The 22,458-nt window shown below is 37.2% G+C and overlaps 1 protein-coding gene across 1 annotated transcript; it reads left to right on the forward strand.

Moving 5' to 3' along the window:
- Positions 1–516: 516 nt before the first annotated feature.
- Fh (fumarate hydratase) lies at positions 517–21,333 on the forward strand. Its single transcript, XM_003474314.5, has 10 exons — positions 517–712; positions 4,035–4,169; positions 7,002–7,112; positions 9,077–9,253; positions 12,027–12,209; positions 13,649–13,814; positions 14,068–14,271; positions 15,811–15,938; positions 18,863–19,016; positions 21,107–21,333. Exons 1-10 carry the CDS (start codon positions 587–589, stop codon positions 21,247–21,249), a joined length of 1,527 nt encoding a protein of 508 aa, XP_003474362.1. The 5' UTR covers positions 517–586; the 3' UTR covers positions 21,250–21,333.
- Positions 21,334–22,458: the final 1,125 nt, after the last annotated feature.

The following is a 22,458-nucleotide window of genomic DNA, read 5'->3' on the forward strand; positions in this document are numbered from 1 at the left end:
CATCTTCCACAGCACATTTATAAACATTCTGAGAGAACATGTTAAAAAGAGAAAATTGTAGACCTCAAAATGACGTTTTTAAACGAGTGGCTATTTTGAGTTGTGAGATTGTGGAAATTAATTAATCTCATGCAGGTTTTTTTTTTCCTACGCTTTCCAAAAACTTCCATTAGGAATATGTGACCAGAAGGAAATGAAATATTTACTGATTAATAAAACGAATCCTTACGTTTTAATCGTTTTGAATTATTGAAATGTTTCGAATAAACATTAAGTCATTCATGCACCTAAATCGCCCGCCATGCATCTGCAATCAAACTGGCTCAAAGAGTAACTTGAACCTTGTTTCCCATAATTCCTGTTTCACTTGTTTCCCATAAACCCGAGGGCTTCAAACATCCGCCCAACAACCGGGTAAATTAGCCCGCCCCCTTACACTTTGTTGGTCCTTCACGATTGGTCCCGCCTCACCCTTTCGGTTTGAGGTTATTGATTGGGTAAAATTGTAGGCGGAACAGAGTTTGACAGCCGGCCCGGAGGCGTGGCTACAGACGCCCGTAAACTGTACCCACGCTCGCACAGCACCATGTACCGAAAGCTCCGGCTTCTCGCGCGCTCGCGTCGTCTCCTGCAGGCTCCAGCCTTAGGTTCAGCTCCAGGCTTGCGTGGAGCCGGTGTCGTCCCATTGTGGTTCCAGAACGCCGCTCGAATGGTGAGCGCAGGCCTTGGGTCCCCAGATTCCCTTGGATGACCTTCAGCTTTCCTGCTTGTCCGCTGGGACGCCTGCGGGCCAGCGGGAGGGAGTCCTCGGGCTGCCGGCCCCAGCGGCCCTGAGCTCAGTGTCTACCCCGGCGTGGCTCCTCCGGCTGCGCGGGATAGGAGCCTGCTCCAGGAGGGGCGCAAGGGGAGCTGCGGTCCACACCTGGCCTCTTCCCGGTTCCGGGGCCTTAGAGGGTAAACCTAATCCACACGCTTAGGGTTTCACTCCAGTACTTGAGGAGGCGCCCCGGGGCGCTGCTGCGTGGTCGATGCAGGAGGCAGGGAGGATGGGAGATGAGGGGCAACCCCTGCTCTGCGCCTTAATGGGGCCTGACCTCTTGCACTTCTGGTCATCCCTGAACTGTGGCAAAGGGGTGCTGTTAGGCCCTCCAGAGGGAACAAGTAAGTCTCTTAGGCGAATATTTTACCGATCGTGAGATTGCCTGGTTAGTTTGTTAGAGTGAATTTGGTTTCCCCCACAACTTTTGTAAGAAGTAAAACATCTGAAATCAGTAAAGTTGGAGATACTATTCAGATGCATATTACCTAACTATAGTTGAATCAGTACTTTATATCCACAAAGATATCTAAGGAACTTAAAGGTCCAGGTTCAAAGTATCACCTAAGTCCTTCTGCTCTTTAGAGCGTTGTCTTTGGTATTTAGTATTGAAAAAGTTTTCAGTATGGGTCCAGGTGGAGTAAAGTTTGGGAAATTAATAATAGTTTAGGAAAAGTAGTTTTTCACTGTCCCCTGAGGTGTAGCATGTCTTTTGCAATGCAAGATGAGATTTCAACTGCTAGTCTCCTAAAAGGTTGAGAGTTTGACTAATTGTCTTTGCACCGCAGTTTGCACATGTAAAATTGAAATAATTATAGTGATTCGGCAAGATTGTACATAAGCAAATACCATATATTGAGTGCTGTATTAAAATGCTCTATCATCTGAGTATTTCAAAGGGCCAATATATTTTCTGGAATATACAGTTTAAGATACTTCAATGCCATCATTCACCTAAATTTACAATGTCTAGGGTTACTTTATATTCTTGAAATTTCTTGCTCTAGTAATTTTTGTGCATTGTAAAACCTTTAAATATTTTTAAATTCATTTTTATGTGTGTTTAATGTGTGGGAAAGGGGAACAGGAGATGAGAGAACTTTTGAATCTGTTCTGTTGGGACAAATGCCAAAAAAATAGTACTGCCTGGGTCTTAGGGTTGTAATATTAGAAAATAGATAAGGGTGATTTCTTTTTCATAGTCTAAACAATTTCTTTTTTGCATACTAACTTTCTCAGCTCCCAAATTTGTTGATTTTGTTAAAACTTCTTGCAGTTGCTAGTGTCGAGAACTCTAGAAGCCCTAAGTTACCTTTTATTTAAAAGCACATAAAAATTCATTCAATGGAAAGATATTGTATGTATTGAATGCCTTTTGTCTGTTGAGCCTTGTAAATAAGCCAGTCTCTGAGCCTGGCTTATAGAGACTTCTGGGGAAGATTAAGCAGAGCAGTTCAGTAAATACAAAAGTCACACCTGAATAATACAGTGTTGATAAATATCACAAGAAAAGTGCCTTGACACTGTGATATTTAACCGAGACTATTCAACCAGCTCTGAACATGCTATGGTTCCACTGTGATTAAAGAAGTCCTACATTTTTTTCTACGGTCATTTTATTTTATTAATGATTTTCAGGATGGCCATAAAGTTTAAAAAGATAAATAATCTTTTGTGGTATTGCAATGTAATATTGACAAGCCATTTATGATATATTTGCCTATTTTGAGGCTTGGAGATCACTCTGTATTTTAGGACCAGACTGAATGGTTCAGTTAAGTGTTTATTTTATCTATACATTTGTATAGGACTTCAGGCCCAGGGTTATGTTTACTGACTGCCATTTAGATTGCACGAGAGAGCAAATAGGCTGAAACTCTGGGTTGTCAGACTCCAAAAGCTGTTTGGGTTCACTTCTCCATTAGTATCCCAAAAAGCTTGGGATAGTAATTTCAGATGAGTCCATAACAAGTCCTTGAGTTGTATCCTTCTGTAAAGTAAAAGGAGTTGAAATGCTGTTAGGTTTTTCTCTATATGGACACTGCTACACACCAATATTTTTCTATTCTTTAAACCAAAAGCAGCTTAGATTTTAAATCCAAGATACAGAAACAAAAATACTTTGCACTACAATATTTGTTTCATGTATCCTAATAAATTAGCTATCTGGGTGATTTCCTGAGTTTATTTCATCATCCATTGTCTCCTTTAGATAGATAAGTAGATACATAGATAGATAGATAGATAGATAGATAGATAGATAGATAGATATTTGTTTCATATATTTGTTAAGCAGTTAACTTATTTTTCAGGAAAAAAACTACTATTCTACAAAGTAATACTAATTTAAGCTACAGGAAAAAAAGGTAAGTGAGAGTTAAAACAGAATTTTTTGTCTTTGAGATTCTTGTTAAGGTTTGTTTCCCCTTACAGCCAACAAGATGCTGTTGTTTTTAATATGAGCTTTCTTTGTAAGTGTTAATTGTCTTATCCTTGTCTTTAGGCAAGCCAAAATTAACTTTTTTTCTGTAGTTTAAATTAGTAATACTTTGTAGAATTGTAGTTTTTTCCTGAAAAATTCTTTGAGCCTATAATCCTGCTATGAGTAACAGTTTTGCTTTGGTTTCCTGACATTCCCAAAGGGTTATATCTCCTTGAAGAGTTAAGAACTGACTTAGCCCATCTCCTCTTTGTGCACATTTACTTTACTTTCTAGGTGAGAAAAGCCAGCTGTCAGAAGATGACACAACTACCAAGTGGTGGGTTGTCTTGACTACAAGACCTAAATAATTTCTGTCACATTACACTGCACTATCTCTCATTCTTACTGCCTGCAGACCTATCTGAATTTTGTTTAAATACATTATATTTGTAAATTTCAAAGTATCATTCTTAGATCATTTTCAAAAATTCCAAGTAAAATGAACAGTAACTTAAGTTTGCATTGGCCAACTAGTGTACTTCAGAGCCTTCTTTTGTTTTAATATTCTCTGTGACCTATGAGTTCTACAATCTGTCTTTTACATCTGTATTACTGAATTTGAATGCCAAAACTTTCTCAAGGAAATACCTGGAAGTGAAGAATAGAATGAGAGTTAAAACAGAATTTTTTGTCTTTGAGATACTTGTTAAGGTTTGTTTCCCCTTACAGCCAACAAGATGCTGTTGTTTTTAATATGAGCTTTCTTTGTGTTAATTTTCTTATTCTTGTCTTTAGGCAAGCCAAAATTCCTTCCGCATAGAATACGACACCTTTGGTGAGCTGAAGGTCCCAAATGATAAGTATTATGGTGCCCAAACTGTGAGATCCACAATGAACTTTAAGATTGGAGGTGTAACGGAACGTATGCCAGTAAGTGACTATTGCAGAAATGTTGACTTGTTTTGGATGAACGAGGCTACATTTAAATGAGTCACCTTACTTTATAAGTAACTATTTTATAGATTTAGAAAGATAACAATTAGAAAACTGACTTCCTGAATAAAAAAAATTTTTTTTTCATTAAAATGTCAAAGAATCTTTGAAGCTTTAGTGTGCTACTATTTTGCACTATGGCTTTGAATATTTGGGATTCTTTTTGGGTAAAATTGATTATCTTTTTATTTTTACTGAGCATTCGCAAGTTTTTTTGCTAGGGTTTTATAGTTTGTAAAGCCTGGCATGGTGGCATATGCCTGTTATCCTAGCACTCAGGAGGCTGAGGCAGGAGGATTGCTGTGATTTTGAGATCAACCTAGGCTACAGAGTGAGTACAGGGCCGGCCTGAACTGCATAGGGAGACCTTGCCTCAAAAAAAAAAAAAAAGTTTATAAACATTTTTAGTATATTCCAATTCTTCCTTTTTTGTTTTTATAGATTAGAAGCTTTTGTTTCTCTTAATATTATACTTTTTACCTTCGTATCAGTTTTCAGAAAATTGTATAGCACACAAATATATGAGAGTATTCACCACATCTGGCATATAGAGACACATAAGTGGATAGGATGACTTAATAATTAGAAACTTCCTATTAAATCTCATTAAATTCAAGATGCTCCGAGCTAGAAGATATGCCATTACCTATCATTAAGAAAAAAGAAAGCTAAGATTGTGATATATCATTGATTGTAAAGTGCTTTTTGATTTCAGAGATGTTAGAATGTGAAAAGGGGTTAGTGAAATAGATTGCACATCCCACTGAAACCCAATTAGTGTATGAGAAATAGTGCAGAATAGGCAAGCAAGCCCAGAAATAGCACCCCACTTCATCCAGTGAGGTTTTGTTTACCAGTTGGCTTCTCAGTAACTTATCCTAAATTATTTTAACTCATGTATTTTAACTCATTCCTAAGCCTTCGAGACTGAATCTTCACTGGTTGAGAGAATTTTATGGCAGGCAGCTAAATCTTTGAAGAAAGTATCTTTGTCATGGTCACCTGTAACCTACATGGTAATGAGGTGAACGTCGAATCTGGCTCCATTTTGGTATAGCAAAGGATGGCAACTCTCCGTGTACTGTTCAGTTCTGGGGTTGAGGAAGGCAGCCCCTGGCAACCTGGGGAATGGGCACGGCTCATGTTGTGATTATCCACCAGCAAGCTGGGTGGTTTTAAGGATGTGCTTGCTGCTGCTGCTCCAGCAATAGGGTAGCCATTGGATTTTATATCTGTGAAAGGTGGACACCTAGAATTTCAGTTTATTCACATTTGATTTCATCTGTATTAGTTTCCTGAGCTTTATTAAATACAAAACAGACTATACCCAGAATTTAGTAATAATGATTAAGTCCAACACTTCATACTTCAAGTCTAAAGGACAACAAAACCAAAAAAGATTATGAACTTTTACACTTGATTTTAGCAAAAAGACCCAGAACTGACATTATGAGTTTCTGTTGTAAATAAAGAATATTATGATCCTTCCTTTTCTCCACGGTGATAGATTGTGCTATTTTATTTTAATAGTGTTTAGTGTATCTTTCTGCTATCATCCTTTTATTTGTCTGGGTCTGTAAAGCCTGGCATCAATCATCCCGCTCCATGTTGATTGGCATTTGGTTATGACTCTGGTAGTGGTCACCCTACCACCATTGTTTATGTATTTTACTATTCTTACTGTTTTGTTTTGGAGTTTTTTTGAGACGGAGTCTTGCTTTTGGCCTCAGACTCACGGATTTTCTTCCACCTCAGCATCCCAAGTGCCCAACTTCATGTAGAAATTTAAATCCCTATTTGCTTTAAGTTTGTAACTTTTTAAGTTTTTAATTCTATGTACTAGTGATCTCCTTTTCTTTGAGTAAAACATTTATGTTTTAATTTTAATCTTTTTGTTTTAATACCTGAAATGTAACTCACATCCTTGTGCTTGCCAGGCAGGCGCTGTGCCACCGAGCTGTATCCCCGACCCTACAATATTCTTTTTGACCACACTTCATAATGCACTGGTTTGATAAAAACCAAGTTATTATTTCCTTGAAATATCATCAAAAGCTATTCAATTTATCATTTTAAAGTTCATTGAGGATATTTTGATTAGAAAATGAAAAGAATTGTGTACTAACAAATGAAAATATGGGTATGTATTAGACATTAATCAACTTTTAGCTTGGAAAACCCTGATTTTAAAAAGTGCCATCTTCACTTATTAGATGATACTGATTTTTGAAAAGCTCTGGGTCTGGGGATTTAGCTCAGTGACACAAGCACCTGCCTAGCAAGTGCAGGGTCGTGAGTTCGAGCCCCAGTACCAAAAAAAAAGGAAAAGCTTTGGATATGGTTGATAGCCATTCATTGGTTTATTGCATAGTGATAAGAAGTAAAATATGTCTTTTTTTTTTTAAGAGAAGGAAAAATCATAGCATGAGAATGACTCTTTCTGGAAAACTGTTAAATCTATTTGTTTTTTAACATATACTATATGAAATAAACACAGACTTTATATATAAAAGTACAGTGAATTTTGCATTGAATATATGTGAATATATGGTGTGTGTATGGATGAGACATATAAATACATATGTAGACTCAATCTACTTGCTTTGTTTAGTTCTCTTAGTTCACATATACATATATATCTAATCTTTATGCTCTAAACATTTGAAAGTCAGTGTTAGCGAGGTAACTGGTTTTGCATCTGCATAAAATAATAAGCTCTCATTCTTAACAAAAACTGCAAATTAGAGATTTTTTTTCCTTTGGATTTAGATCCCAGTTATTAAAGCGTTTGGCGTCTTGAAGCGAGCAGCTGCTGAAGTTAACCAGGATTATGGTCTTGATCCAAAGATTGCTACTGCAATAATGAAGGCAGCAGATGAGGTAGGAAATGATTAGTGTGCTTACTGATGGCCTCAGACCCATATCATTTACTGGGTTACGACGAGCTCTGCCGGGAGGGATGGGCACTGTGATTCTTGAGCTAATAAATTTCCAGGGCGACGAGCTCTGCCAGGAGGGATGGGCACTGTGATTCTTGAGCTAATAAATTTCCAGGTAGGGTGACAGCATTATTGTTTGGTGAGGATATTAATATAGTGCTTAAATGCAATATTGACAAGATTTCTAAATGATAGAACGTCTTTCACTTTCAAGCCTCTTACCTTGTAAATTTAGGTAGGTTTAAGATTGTTTTGAAAGGATCAAACTTTCATTTTATTTCTTTAAATATAGCTGGTTCCTTTTTAATAGTTGATTGTTAATATTTAACAAGAATATAATTTAGGGGCTGGGGATTTAGCTCAGCGGCATAAGCGCCTGCCTTGCAAGCAGGCAGTCCTGAGTTTGATCCCTGGTACTGATAAAAAATGAAAAAGACAAAATAAAAAAAAAAGAATATAATTTCACTAATCTACTCATAACATCTTAACAAATAGTGAGGACAGTTCAAAAACTGTGTACACAGTACATAATAGTACTGTTGATAATAATAGAAACTAACCATGATAGCTGCTTATGTATGTTGTAGTCATGTTATTTATATTGTGAATCATAGAAAGTTAGTTTTTAAAGGTTAGCCTAGAGCAAAGCCTTACCTACCAGAAAAAGGGGGAAAGTTTGCAAAACCATGTGCTTTAGGATCCTAATACTGTTTTAAAAACAAATGAGCAGAAACTATGTATTTTCATATATACCTGCATAAGGATCCTATACCAGAAATCTCCAGGTGCTCGCATCCCTTCCATAAAGGGATGTATTTTAGGCATGCAACCTAGGCTGTATATACTTTAAATCACCTTAGATTTCTTACATAATTAATGCCATGTAACTTCCATGTACTTTATTGTTCTGTTGTTTAGGGAATGATAAGCAAAACAATCTATACTTGTTCAATACAAATGCAATTTTCTTTCCTTTTTTCTCCCCATATATGTTTAATCTATGAGTTGTTAAAATCTGTGGAGGTGGTACCCACAGATATATTAGGCCCACTGTATGTATACAGTATGTACACCTTGTGTGGGGATGGGAAAGAGATGCCAACAAACTATTAGTGATTATTTAGACTGTACTAAAGATAGGACTGAGAGGTAGAATTATAATTACTGTACTTCCCTTCTTAAAATTTCCTATACTGATCATCTATTATTACATAACTAGAACAAAAGTTTTATTTTAAAGTGAACCAGTTGTTCAAGGTAATGGATTTCTAAAGTGCATTCTGAGTTTTTAAGCCTCAGAATATGAAGTTAAATAGCCATTTCTTTCAAGAAGCTTCCATTTGAATAACACATTGGCCAAGAGCATCAAATCGTGACAAAAATAGGGGCAAATCTGGGCAGTGCTTGTTTCTGCTTTTGGCGGTTGCTACTCATTGGACATCTGTGCAGTGAAGGAGCTGTGAGTGAGCTCACATTTTCAAGTTCTAGTTTATTATCATGCTGAGCCTGGGTGGTAACATCTGTTGGATGTTCCTGCTGTGCATCTAAAGACTTCACACATTTGCCAGCCTTTACAGGTGGCCTTCTTGTAGAACAGACAGAAAAATAAGAGAGATGGCATTGATTCAAGTTTCTGCTGGAAGCCAGTGAATTGTTACACCATTCATAATATACGTTTCACATTAAAGTGTTCATGGTTGAGAAAAGCTACGGAAGCTTAGAATTAGGAAACAACCGCATTCAAACTATGAAGTCATCAGTCATTCACTTGGCATGCAAAAAGAACATCCTTAAGATGGCTCTATAAATGGAGTTCACTTCATCACTACTGACTGAAATAACTGAATGAATATCGCTTCTTATTTTAAAAATACTCATTTGTAACTTTTCTTTTTTCCCCTGCAGGTGGCTGAAGGTAAACTGAATGACCATTTTCCTCTTGTGGTGTGGCAGACTGGATCAGGAACGCAGACAAATATGAATGTAAATGAAGTCATTAGTAACAGAGCCATTGAAATGTTAGGAGGTGAACTTGGCAGCAAGAAACCTGTTCATCCCAATGATCATGTTAATAAAAGCCAGGTCGGTGTGTGTCCTCTTCTTTTCCTTGTTACTGATGGAAAAGCAGTATCTGAGATTTTTTTCTTGTAAGGCAAGCATATGCTTTTGACATGGAGAGTGTATTAACATACATTCTTTAGAAGAAAAAAGTACCTAAGTTTCTTACTTCTTTTAGAATCTTGGCTTTGTCTCAGACCTTATCAAAATTACTTTTAGGACATTTAAATTTAGCATTATAAGTATTCTTCTTTTATTAAAATGTTTTTGAAGTAATTGTAGATTTCTAAAAGAATGACAAAGATAGAAGAGTTATGTTTTTCTTTTCCACTTAAACATTAACATCTTAAATCACCATGGCATGTTTATTAAAAGTAGGACATTAACATCAGTACAATATTTGTAAAGAAACAATACACGTTTTTAGGATTTCCCTAGTTTTTCTTTTTTTTTTTTTGTCTTTTTCATTTTTATCGGTACCAGGGATCGAACTCACGACTGCCTGCTTATAAGGCAGGTGCTTATGCCGCTGAGCTAAATCCTCAGCCCCAGGATTTCCCTAGTTTTTTGATTCTCTTTTCTCTTTGAGGATTCAGTCTAGGCTACATAGTTACATATGCCTTTAATTTTCCAATCTGTGACAGCATTTTGGTCTTTTTCCTTAGTATCTTTAGGCTGCTATGTAGACTATTTGGCTTATAAACAAGTATTTTTCTCAGTTGTAGAGATGGTAAGATAAGTAGCTGGAAGCTTCGATGTGTGATGAGGACCTGCTTCTAGTTCACAGGCAGCCATCTTTTCTCTGCATCCTCGCATAGGGAAAGACAAAGGAGCTCTCTGCGTGTCTCTTACAGTGACATTAGTCCCATTTCTGAGGGTTCTACCTCCGTGACCTAATTGGATCACAAAACTTCTACACCCTGATACCAGCTCTTTAGAGTTTAGGGTTTTAGTATGTGAATTTTGAGAGAATGTGGACTTTTAGACTTCAGTGACACTCTTGACACTTTTGAAAGTAGTATTAAGGTATTTTGTAAAAATTTCTGTCAGTTTTGGTGTCTGTCACATGTTTTCTCATGCTTGGGCTAAGGCTATGAATTTTAGGAGTATTACTACAGAAATTTTCATTGCCTTTTATCAGAGGCACAGGTTAGCAATATGACTTAAGACTGGCAATGTTAACTTCGTTAAGGTGGTGTTTGACAGATTTTTCTACGATAAAATTAATTCTGTATCATATTTGTTAAAAATGAATCAATAAATCTTAGTTATACTCCAGGTATACTATATTTGAGCTTCAGTTTCTAAAGGGAGGCATGTCAAAAAATTTTTTGGACATATGTATAAGAATCACCATAGTAAATAATAGTGATACTTTGATACATTACAAATAATCCTCTTTCTCCTTAAATTTTTGCCTTTGGATTTTAGCATTCATCAGTGTATCTTGCCTGTGATGATCTTTTAATAGCAATTTTCAGTTTTCATTCTTCCTTCTAAATATATTGATTGAGACCTATTTATCCCATCATTCATATGTCAGTATGGAATTGTGATGATTTATTTTGCTCTTTGGGTTAGACAGAGTATAATACTGTAGTTATTTATATTGTGGCCTAAATCATCTCAATTTTGGAAAATGTATCCTTTGTCTTTTGTGCCTTTTAGATGTGCCACCATCTTCTTCCTTTTTTTTTTTTGTCCTTACATTTTGGCAACATAAGATAATGCCACTCCACCTCAAGTGTAGAAACGAGCATTTTTCAAAGAACTCTTCGAGAATCTCTGGAAAATGAAATGATGTTAAACCAGAATCTCGATGCTAGATATAATTTAATGTATTTTTAGTTATTAAAAGGAAAGACTTTTTTTTAAAAACAGGATCATTGTATCAAAGATTTTTTTCAAACCCAGTATTTGCCTTTAATATATTCAGTCTGAAATTGCTTCAGAATAATACTGTGTTTAATGGGGTCAAAGGGTAGGGTGGAATTGTACATGATGCAGACTGACTACATGATGATTATTGAATTTTGGTAGCAGGTCAGTGAATGTTCATTATGCTGCTTATTCTACTTTTGTGTTTTGAAATTTTGTGTAGTAAATAGTTGAAGTATATAGAATAATGAATATGTCCTTAAATAGCATTATGCTATCAGTGTGTCAGGCCAACAACTAAGCATGAACTTTTGAATATACACTGCCTAGTCAGGCCTCAGTGTTTCACTAGTCCCTAAATGTTTTGGCCACTCACACTGTCTCTTTGGGAGCTTGGCTTTCTGATTGTTAAAGCGATGGTCTACCTCACATTATTTTCTTGAAGCTTAATAAATAAACAAAATGTTTATGAAAGAATGGATGCACTATGTTATTATAAGGTATTTTATTACTATTTCCAAATGTCTGTCTGTCAACTGTAATTTGTTTTGTTGTCATTGATTAGTGGGCAGATACATGCATTAAATATACTTGGTTGTAATATGTATTTAGTATACTTACGTGTAATACAATTCTGCATATGTTTTAATAGGAAATCAAGTTACTTCTTCTTTGCCTTAAGTGATTAAATATGACAGTGAGTTTTGAATAGTAGTTCAGTTTGTTTTTGTTTGTTTGTTTGTTTGTTTGTTTGTTTTTGGTACCAGGGATCAAACTCACAACCTACTGCTTGCCAGGCAGGTGCTTATGCCGCTGAGCTAAATCCCCGGCCTACTTTAGTATTTTTTGAGATACTCAAGTTTGTTTTCTATTGCTTCTGATTTAACATTTTACATTTCTTTTGGAAAATCTCCAACAGAGCTCCAATGATACTTTTCCCACAGCAATGCACATTGCTGCTGCCGTAGAAGTTCATGAAGTACTGTTACCAGGACTGCAGAAGCTACACGATGCTCTCAGTGCAAAATCCAAAGAATTCGCCCAGATCATCAAAATTGGGCGGACTCACACTCAGGATGCTGTTCCGCTTACTCTTGGGCAGGTATAGGACTTCAGCTAATTTTTATTCAACTTGGGGATCAATACAATGACCTCTAAATTGCCCTTGAAATCGCACTGGTTTAAAGTGCCAAGCTTATAACAGTTAGTTGCAGTGACAAAGATGGTTCTGAATTAACCAGTCAAGAGTCCATTAATTGAACCCAAGGTCTTTGTGCCGAGATATATCCCCAACGCTTTTAGTTATTTTGAGACAGGGTTCTACTCAGTTGTTCAGGCTGGGCTCTTAACTTGTGATCATTCAGTTTAATTTCATTAATTACCAGTTAATGTCATTTAATTACCAAAGGGATGCTGAAAACTCAAAATGGTTAGTTGAAATACAAAACAGTGGGACGAATTGAACACCTCTCCCTACGCATTATGTTGCCTTTTAAAGCACTTCTCTTTGCGTTATTGGTTCTTAGTACCAATTTCAAAGGCAGAGCAGTCCCTCTGGTTTTGTCCCTTCCTCCTTTGGTGCGTATGTCAGCGTGTTAAAAACCACCTTGGTAAAGTTCATTGGGCCATGATTCAATGTCCTATCTAATGTCACTCAATTAATTATGGCAGAAAATTCTTTTTCTCTTTGACTTTATCATAAGTATTTAAACTTGCTCTTACTGGAACTGTGTTTCATATTTTTTACATTTTTTTTCCAAATCAAAATATATTCTATAAGTGAATCTTCTGGTGAGTGTATGTGACAGTTAGGTCAGATGAATCATGTCTACCCCAAAAGAGTTCAATCTTTTGAAATAATTTTTTTAACAATATGAAATCTTTATGCCTATCAAAAGAATTTGTAGTTTTAAAGATTTTCAGGAAGAAGGAAAAAAAGATATGTATTTTTGTATCTCAGCTTGCCTAACAAAGTCCCAGTTTATGCCTTTTGTGCCTGGGTAATTCCCAGGAGGGCCCTTGCTATTTCAAAACATCATAAATTCCATATTTAAAGTATGTCATAGTCTGGGAACCACTGTGATGTGATAGAATCAAAGTGCACAGTGAAGCTCTAGTCCTACTGTACTGTTACCCTTTTGGGGAGAATATTTTGGCTTGCATTTTTCGTGGGAAAATGTTTAGTACTTTTTCTTTCTCAGTGTTATCTAGGACATTATGGAAAAAAAAAAAGGAAAATCAGTACTTGTAGCTTGCAAGTAAACCCAGTAATTTAACATAGTGAAATTTTTCTTTTTAGAAGTTAGTTTCCTGTGCTTTTCTGTGAATAGACTAGTTACTTGCATTGTGTTACCTTATAGGTTGATAAGTCCTCATCCTTCCCCAGACTTTGCTCATCATGAGTTGACATAGTATGAACATCGCTTGCGTAGCTAATAATTTAATATTCTGAAACACCTTGTAAAACTTCAGTTTAATCCAGTTGCCATAAATTGTGAGCCATTAGGAAATTTACTCTCACCTGACTTTCTTCTCTTCTAGGAATTTAGCGGTTATGTGCAGCAAGTGCAGTATGCCATGGCGAGAATAAAAGCTGCGATGCCGAGGATCTATGAGCTTGCAGCCGGAGGCACCGCCGTCGGTACTGGCTTAAATACCAGGATTGGCTTTGCAGAAAAGGTTGCTGCCAAAGTGGCTGCACTCACGGGTTAGTGATCACATGAATCATTGCAGTAGTTCATTCAGTAGTTAGTGATCACATCACTTCATTGCAGTAGTTTGTGTTTTCTGTTTTTTTGCCTTAAAATCTTTAGAAAGAGTGCTTTCTCTACCCCAAGTCTCTGTTCTGTTTTTGCTTTCCATATCCTGTAACTTTTGTTTAACTTGCTGACTGTACACAGATCTTTACTTTGCCCTGCTTACCCATATAGGTTATTTTTCTTTTCTTTTCTTTCCTTCAGGCTTGCCTTTTGTCACTGCTCCAAATAAATTTGAAGCTCTGGCTGCCCATGACGCTTTGGTTGAGCTCAGTGGAGCCATGAACACCACCGCCTGCAGTCTGATGAAGATAGCAAATGATATTCGTTTCCTGGGTTCTGGTCCTCGATCGGGTCTGGGAGAGCTGATCTTGCCTGAAAATGAACCAGGAAGCAGTATCATGCCAGGTATCCCACAGCTAGAAAATATTGGAGCTAGAATTTGACTAAACTCCAGGCATTCTCAGCTTCAGAGTGCGTCTTTTCTTTTTTTATGTAATGTGATTCCAGAGCTGAACAGGAACACTGAGCCATGCTTGTTTCAGAATGTTTGTGTGGGACATCTTGGGCCAGGGTTTCTAGGAACATCATCAAGCCAGTTAGGAAAAATGAATCTCACGTACCATCATGAACTTTGATTTCTTTGTTACAAAGTATGTAATGGTTCCTTCACCTTCCAAAACCAAGAGAATTCTGGAATAGGCTGTACTGTGAAAGTGATCAGCAAGAGGTGAATAAAATACAAGCCATACCAAGCTCCTCTTATTTCATGTTTACATGGAATAAGCCAGTTAGATAAGGGAAGTGACGCAGACACTGGATGTTCGGATCAGCAGTCATTTGATAGACTTTCGATCATTGTTTTGTTTTAGTGGAGAAGTGTGGACAGTACTGTAGTTGACTGGTTGGGTGAACAGTGACATTTAAGGCAGTGACTTTAGTCTGGAATATCTTGGTAGCAAACTGAAAGGCTCTGCCCATTTACCACTTCACTTGGGGGAAGGAAGAGAGTACCTGCCAGACAGTGATATTAGCAGCTAGCAAAGTGGTGGTGACAGTGTATCTATCAGATGACAGAACAGAGATTTATAAAGCATTGGTCGGCCAGCCTACACTGAACTAAAAGTGAGAAAAAACTTTTAATACTGAGAAAGACAGACCTGATTATAAATTGTTTTAAATCTGTATATGTAGAATAGGAAGAGATCTTTTTAGTTTTAGTTTTAGTTATTCCTGGGTTAAGTTGATTGAAAAATCTGAGGTGATTGCTTAAAAAAGAGAAATGGAGAGTCACCAGTAAAGGAAGTAATTTTCCCAATGTTAAATTTGTGTTTTGTTTTTTGTACTGGGGATCAAACTCAGGACTGCACGTGTGCAAGGCAGGTGCTTAGGCCGCTGAGCTAAATCTCCGGCCCTCCAATGTCTTATACTGGTCAGAGGAATCTGGAATGTTTCTTTCAAACTCGAGTGATGGAAAAGTTACGGAGACGCATGAGTAGGAAAGTTCCAGCTTGACATAAATCCTCCAAGCCTTGGTGAAATGTCTCTTTTATAAATGTTCCCATACCAATTAATACTTCTCTGTCTTTGCTCGTTAACTTTTGAAGTTATCAGCTCCTCCAACATCTGAGAAGCTAGGGCCTGCGTCTTTCTAACTACATATGCAATACCTGGTTTCATAAATATTTTTAAAACGATTGAAAGCCAGGCAAATGAAGAGCTGTATTTAATACATAGATGCGGCTTCTCATTAGTCATTGAGTGATTCAGTTTGTGGCTACTTGTCTCTTTCCTTCGATCAGTTTTGTCCTTGCTTTGTTCTGTGGCTTAGTCGATGAAATTAAATTTCCTTCTTTGCCTGATTATTTGACTTAAAACCTAACCGTGACCAGTACATGGAAGACGAGTGTGTTCAATATGGATTCTGTCCTGGTGGTTTTCTTCAAGGCAAGGTGAACCCTACCCAGTGTGAAGCGATGACCATGGTTGCCGCCCAAGTTATGGGGAATCATGTTGCCGTCACCATTGGAGGCAGCAATGGCCATTTTGAGTTGAATGTTTTCAAACCAATGATGGTAAGCTTGAAATTAAGTTGTTAATGGTTTTTGACTAAAAACTTATAGTCATATTTTGGTCTCTCGTAAGTCCACACTAGGGAGTTGGATGGTATAAGCAGCCACTGGAAGTCAAGCTCTTATTAACACGTTCCTGCCAGCTTGAACCACCCGAGGTACATAGGTACTCACCTGTCTGGTCAGGCTGCACTGGTAGTACATCTGGATCTAATCACTTTCATCAGTCTTTGTACTAATAAAATGAATTAAAAGTTTGTAAATGGCCTGAGTCTAGTTAGTTGCTTAAATTTGAATAATTGCCCAAATGTGAATATTAATACTATTTATATTAATTAAAAATTATTACAGGGATCAACAAATTTATTTCACTTAATTAAAAGAAATTTATTTACATTTGTGAATTTTAAACATTTTATTTATTTATTTATTATTATTTTTTTTTGTTGTTGGTACCGGGGGATGAAACTCATGACCGCCTGCTTACAAGGCAGGTGCTTATGCTGCTGAGCTAAATCCCCAGCCCCATTTTATTTATTCTTATTTTATTTACTTATTTATTTTTTGTCTTTTTTGAGACCAGGTCTCCCTGTGTGGTGCAGGCCAGCCTTGAACTCACTTTGTAGCTCAGGCTGGCCTCAAATTTGCAGCGACCCTCTTCACTCAGCTTCCTGAGTGGTTGGATTCAGGCATGTGCCACCATGCCCAGCCTCTTTAAAATATTTTATATAGGGCTGGGGATTTAACTCAGCGGCATAAGCACCTGCCTTGCAAGCAGGCAGTCATGAGTTCCATCCCTGGTACCGATAAAAACGCAAAAGACCAAAAAAAAAAAAATTTTTTTTATATATAAATGTGGCTAATTTGTGCAGGGTGTATAAAACATAACACCAGGATCAGGTGATCAAGCTCAAATCAGAGCTGCATGGTAACAAGACAGACAAATTCAAGCTCACAGTGAACATACTAATGTTAGAATAACTTTTTTTTTTTTATTAGTACTGGGGATTGAACTCACGACCGCCTGCTTGCAAGACAGGTGCTTATGCCACTGAGCTAAATCCCCAGCCCCTGGAATACTTTAGATATTAGGAGTTAGGTGACCTAGATCAATTGATCAGATACTTTTTTTTAAATAGGAAGAAAAATTCTTGAAGAAGACTCGGGATCCACAACCCCACCTTCTCCTCAAGCTGTTTCTTCCTTTTTCCTCCCTTTAGACTCAGTCTTCTTGGAGTAACCTGAGGTTACTTTCATGTGTGCTGTGACCCTTGCAGTCCAGCTCAGTTCCCCCGTCTGTGCTCAGATCGTTTGCCCGTCATTCGCGACGTCAGTGCAGCGGGCACTCCTGGTTCCTCTCGTACGGCATCCAGGGCTGACGGTCCCTCTTGGGAACACGTTTCCTCCCTGGTTTCGTCCGCACTTGTTCTCCTTCCTGTCTGCTCGCAGGCTGTCCTCCACTGGTTTTACCCTCCATAATCCTTGGAAACACTATTCTGTCTACTAAAACTGTTGTTCGTCATCTTTACAAAGATGGAGCAAGACGCTGTCTTTCTTCCAGTTTACTGTTAGTCCTGGTGTGTGTACAGTATCACGTCTGAAAGGCGGTAGATGCCTTTTTTCCTACTTGTATATGCTGTGAAGGCTAACATGAGAACATACAAATGACAGATTTTAACATTATCCTAGTGAATTCACCATTCACCTGTCAAGAACTTCTGTTGGGAAAAAAAAAAAAAAAGAACTCTTTATTATACCCAGGTGCTCACAGGAGCAGTGAATAAGGTTACTTTCCCCCTCCTAGAATATCGGTTTTAAAGTCAAAGCAGAATTCAGACCTGTAAACTTCAGGTCACATTCTAAGCAGTTGACACCAGGTGCCTGCGTATGTGTGTGCACAACAACCATTTTTATTGGATGTTCGTTATTTATTATGGATGAAAGATAATACCATCTTGTTCCATCTTTGTAAGAAGAAGGAAAAAGGGGGCATAATGTTTCCAAGGTGTGGATGAGAGAAAACCTGAGCGGGTACAAGGAAGAGAACTGGGGAGGAAGTATTGTCTCATTAATTTTTTTAAAATCAATATTTTTACTTTAATAGAAAATGAGATAATCCACATTTACTTTACAGTAAAATTTGGTGCCTTCTTCTATAGCCAACTGTTGAAACAATAGTTTTTAGACTTTGGGTTTTAGACCAAAGGATGTTAGGTTGTGAATATATCTTAGTAAATATTGGAAACGTTACCAGAAAGCAATAAATATCAAAACACACTAGTTGATTCTGTACTATCTTTAAGCATTCTGTGAGAAGTTAATATAAAGTGACTGCAGTATTTGTTTTAAGCATAAAAATCTTGGTGATTATTAACAACTGAGAAGCACAGACTTTGCCAGCTGCCCCACGCCCAGGCTGAGCTTGCTAATAATCTCTGCACCACTGCTGCTTCTGCTCCTGCCTGGAGGATCCTTGCCCATCTCTGACCGACCAAGTCCTGTGTATCAGCAGGGCTTTACCAGCTCATAGCAGAAAGTCATTTCCTTCATTGTGGTTGTTCACACTCCATACCTGTTTTAGCTCTCAAATTTGTATTTATGTCTTTTTACCTTTTTTAGATCTTTATGTCCATATATGTTCATAATTTCTTTTACATTTGTTTTCTTTCTTTCTTTTTTTTTTTTTTTATCAGTACCAGGGATCGAACTCATGACCACGTGCTTACAAGGCAGGCGCTTATGCCACTGAGCTAAATCCCCAGCCCCTATAGCTTTTACATATATTTTCTATGTTCAGTGCTTTATAGTTTTTTAGGAGTGCTATTTATTTCATTGAATTATGTATTTATATGAGCCAGTGGATAATATTTATTGATTGAAAAAAAAAATGTTTAGTAGTAATGTGTTTCTCTCTGTTTCTCTGAAAGATTAAAAATGTATTACACTCAGCCAGGCTGCTGGGGGATGCTTCAGTTTCCTTCACAGAAAACTGTGTGGTGGGGATACAGGCCAACACAGAAAGGATCAACAAGCTAATGAACGAGTCTCTGATGTTGGTGACAGCTCTTAATCCTCACATAGGTAAGGGTTCAAGGGAGAAAATAATGTCATTTTGAATGCAAAATCAACTGTTGAAAACGTTTTAGAGAATTTTGGATCATTATTTGTGGGCAGCAAATTTTTAGACATTGTTTCAGTAAAATCTTAAAAAACTAGAAATTGTGTCAAAAGAAACTATACGCATTTATAATTTTTATAGTGTCATAGTTGTTTCCAAAACTTGACCCATTATACTTCATTTTATTTGAAGTATAGTATTCAGGAATAGTACTTCAAACTAATCTTAATTGAATTCAGTTGCTAAGTATTTTCCATAGACACTTCGTTGTTTATAAGACCCTGGATTGGTAATGTCACTAGGTGGCACTGGCTGATTAGCAATAAGCAGTGAATTCATTCATCTGCCTTCTCTTAATGCCCTGATTCCCTGACCTTGTTATTTTATGCAATTCAGAAATAGAAAGTTACTAATTAAAAGAAGAAAGGTTTATGATTTATTGCTTATAAGGAAGGAAGGAAAATGTAAATATTTTATCTAAAATCGTGCTTTTATATTACAAGCTTGCTTTTTTCCAGACTTGTAAATTTTTCATTATGTAAATCAGCCATACAGACTTGGATTGCAGGCTGATCATTGTAATCCCCATTAAATGGGCTGTTTTGGTTTTTGAAGTTTTGAGGCATTCGTTGGATTATATTATGATGTGTTAAAAGCCTTTTTTGCCCTTATTTCTACTGAGTTGATGTTAACAGAGCCTTTGATTTTTCTATTTTATGAAGAAGTTATGATGTAGCCATTTGGCATAGTGTCCTCACTACTTTAAAACATTCTTCTGTGATCCTGAACTTTGCAAACAGACTTTATAGTCTTGACTACACATCACACTGTAATTTCAGTTTTATAAAGTTGGAGTTCATGTGATTGCTGTAGGTAGTTCCGAGCCTAATATGATCCCTGGGGGTTTTGTTTGTTTGGTTGGTTGTTTTGTTTTGTTTTGCGGGTTTTTTGGCAGGGGAGAGGTATATAATATTAAGACTGATAAGAATATTTTGATCTACTTAAAATTGTTTTGTGTCAACATTCAACCAGAAAAATAGAAAAAGGACCCCAGAATGTTTCACCAGATCTTGTGTTACCAAAACTTTCAAATGAGAAGTAACCCTTAACGCTGACTAGATACCTTTCTTCTAGTCAGTTTAATGTCAGATCAAACGACTTATTAGAGAATATAAAGATGACCTGAGCAAGAGTCTGACAGATCCTCAAATCATGAGTTTTCAATGCATAAGAGGTTTGTTTACGTCTGTGGAACTTGAGAACTAAAAGTGGTGTGATTAATACTCAGACTTCATGTCATTGTGAACATAAAAGTCCAGAACATACATTAGCCCCAGCTTTCCCATGAGGATTCTTTCACAGCGCTGCTCTCGTTGGTAAACTCGCTTACCATCATGTTTAGAATTCACAAATTCAGCTACATAATAAAACCAACTCTACCCGTAGTTGGTAGATGTTATAGATGTCTGAGTATTGCATACGGGTTTCTGTCGTTTTCTTTGGTTGCTGACCACACTGCCTCGTCAGACTTCTTCCCTCTACTCACCTTCTCTGATCTTTGCTTTTTCTTTTTCTTTAGTTTTATTTTGCCTTCTGATTTTTTAAAAGCTGTATTGAGTTAGACAACTTGTAAAGTTGTGTAACTTCTGTTAACTCTGTAATTTCATTAACTTAAAAAGCAAATAACGAGGAGCTGGGGATTTAGCTCAGCGGCATAAGCGCCTGCCTTGCAAGCAGGCAGTCGTGAATTCGATCCCCGGTACCGATAAAAAGGCCAGGGCCACTCGCACAGCCGCCCGCCACTCGTGGCTGTGCCTTCTGTGAGACTGGAGCATTTAACTTGTTGAAGTCTTTCTTAAGAAAAGTAAAATCTTATTCTATATGAGAAATAATAATTACTGAGATAGTCACTGTTAAATATTTTTAAAAATAATTAAAAAGTCACCAAGAGGCCCATAGCATCAATATGAGATAAACAATAATGATTGCCCGTTGCATTAGAAAATCAGGTGTCACGACTAATTCCCATATTGTCCTTTTCTTTTTCCTTCAGGGTATGACAAGGCAGCAAAAATTGCTAAAACTGCACACAAAAATGGATCAACCTTGAAGGAAACTGCTGTTGAACTTGGCTATCTCACAGCAGAGCAGTTTGATGAGTGGGTGAAACCGAAGGACATGCTGGGTCCAAAGTGATTGAAATAAGTTGATAATAAAAACAAACTTGTGTAAAAAGGACTGTATATTTTCTAAATAAAAATGGAGACATTTGAAAGAAAACCATTAGACTTGAGAATCTCTAGCCAAGTAATTGGATCAGTGTACAAAAACTTCAGGATATGATAGATCCAAAGTGAATTAAATAAGTGTAAAATAAACACATTGCATCAGGTAAAAAAGAAACCAGACTAGTTTTTCTTTTTATTAATTGAGTTACGTTGTATTGGAATCCTGATGTTCATGCATGTATGTTTATCGTTCATTAGCTTAGTAAAAGAACCATTCATTCATTCATTCACTGTGGTCTTGGGAATGGAACCTGGGACCTTACAGATAATAGGCAAGCACTTTGCCACTGTGCTATACCCTGAGCCCCGAAGAGTTAAATTTTTCGGTTGGTAATATGTTAAAAAAATTCCTCTGAGGCTGGAGCTTTAGCTCAGCCTGCCTGAGAAGTACGAGGCCGTGAATTCAGCCCCCAATATCTCTCCCCGCAAAAAAAAAAAATTCCTTTGTAGTAAAATTTTTAGTATTTGTTATTTTGTTCCCAAATCATGTTTTTAGCCATCTTTAATTTTCCTGTGATTTGGGGGAGTAAGCTGACCATACTCTTCTCAGTGAGGATGAGTATATGTATGTATTTATGCATACATACCTATTTTTAAAAATTTAGGTGATAGAGCCAGATGTGATGGCACATACCTGTACTCCTAGCACTTGGGAGGCTGAGGCAGCAGAATCACCATGAGTTTACAAAAAACAGAAAAAATTTCTTAAAAAGGGGGCTGGGGATTTAGCTCAGTGGCATACGCGCCTGCCTGGCAGGTGCCAAGTCAGGAGTTCAATTCTCAGTACCAAAAAAAATTTTAAAGCCTGGGCAGTATTCAAAGTTCAAGGCCAGCCAGTACTGCATAGTACATAGTGAGACCTGTCTCAGAGTAAAAAATAAACTTTGGAAATAGAGTAGGTTTTAAATACTGGAATATGTGTATTTCATATGAAGGGCAAAGCATTTCAGGCCATTGGGTTAGACAGAAGAAGAGGAGTGTGACGGCTGGAGAGGAAGGCTGAGATGTCCTGAAGTGAGTCCTGCCCATCTTCTCTGCACAGGGCCAAGTTGTTTGAGCAGAAATTCATTTGCAACAACCTCATGCATATTGAATCAGCAGTTCTAGGGAGATCCAA

The sequence above is a fragment of the Cavia porcellus genome, unplaced genomic scaffold, assembly GCF_034190915.1.
Source record: "Cavia porcellus strain 051 isolate PalLab524CR breed Dunkin Hartley unplaced genomic scaffold, mCavPor4.1 scaffold_26, whole genome shotgun sequence".
Taxonomy (NCBI): domain Eukaryota; kingdom Metazoa; phylum Chordata; class Mammalia; order Rodentia; family Caviidae; genus Cavia; species Cavia porcellus.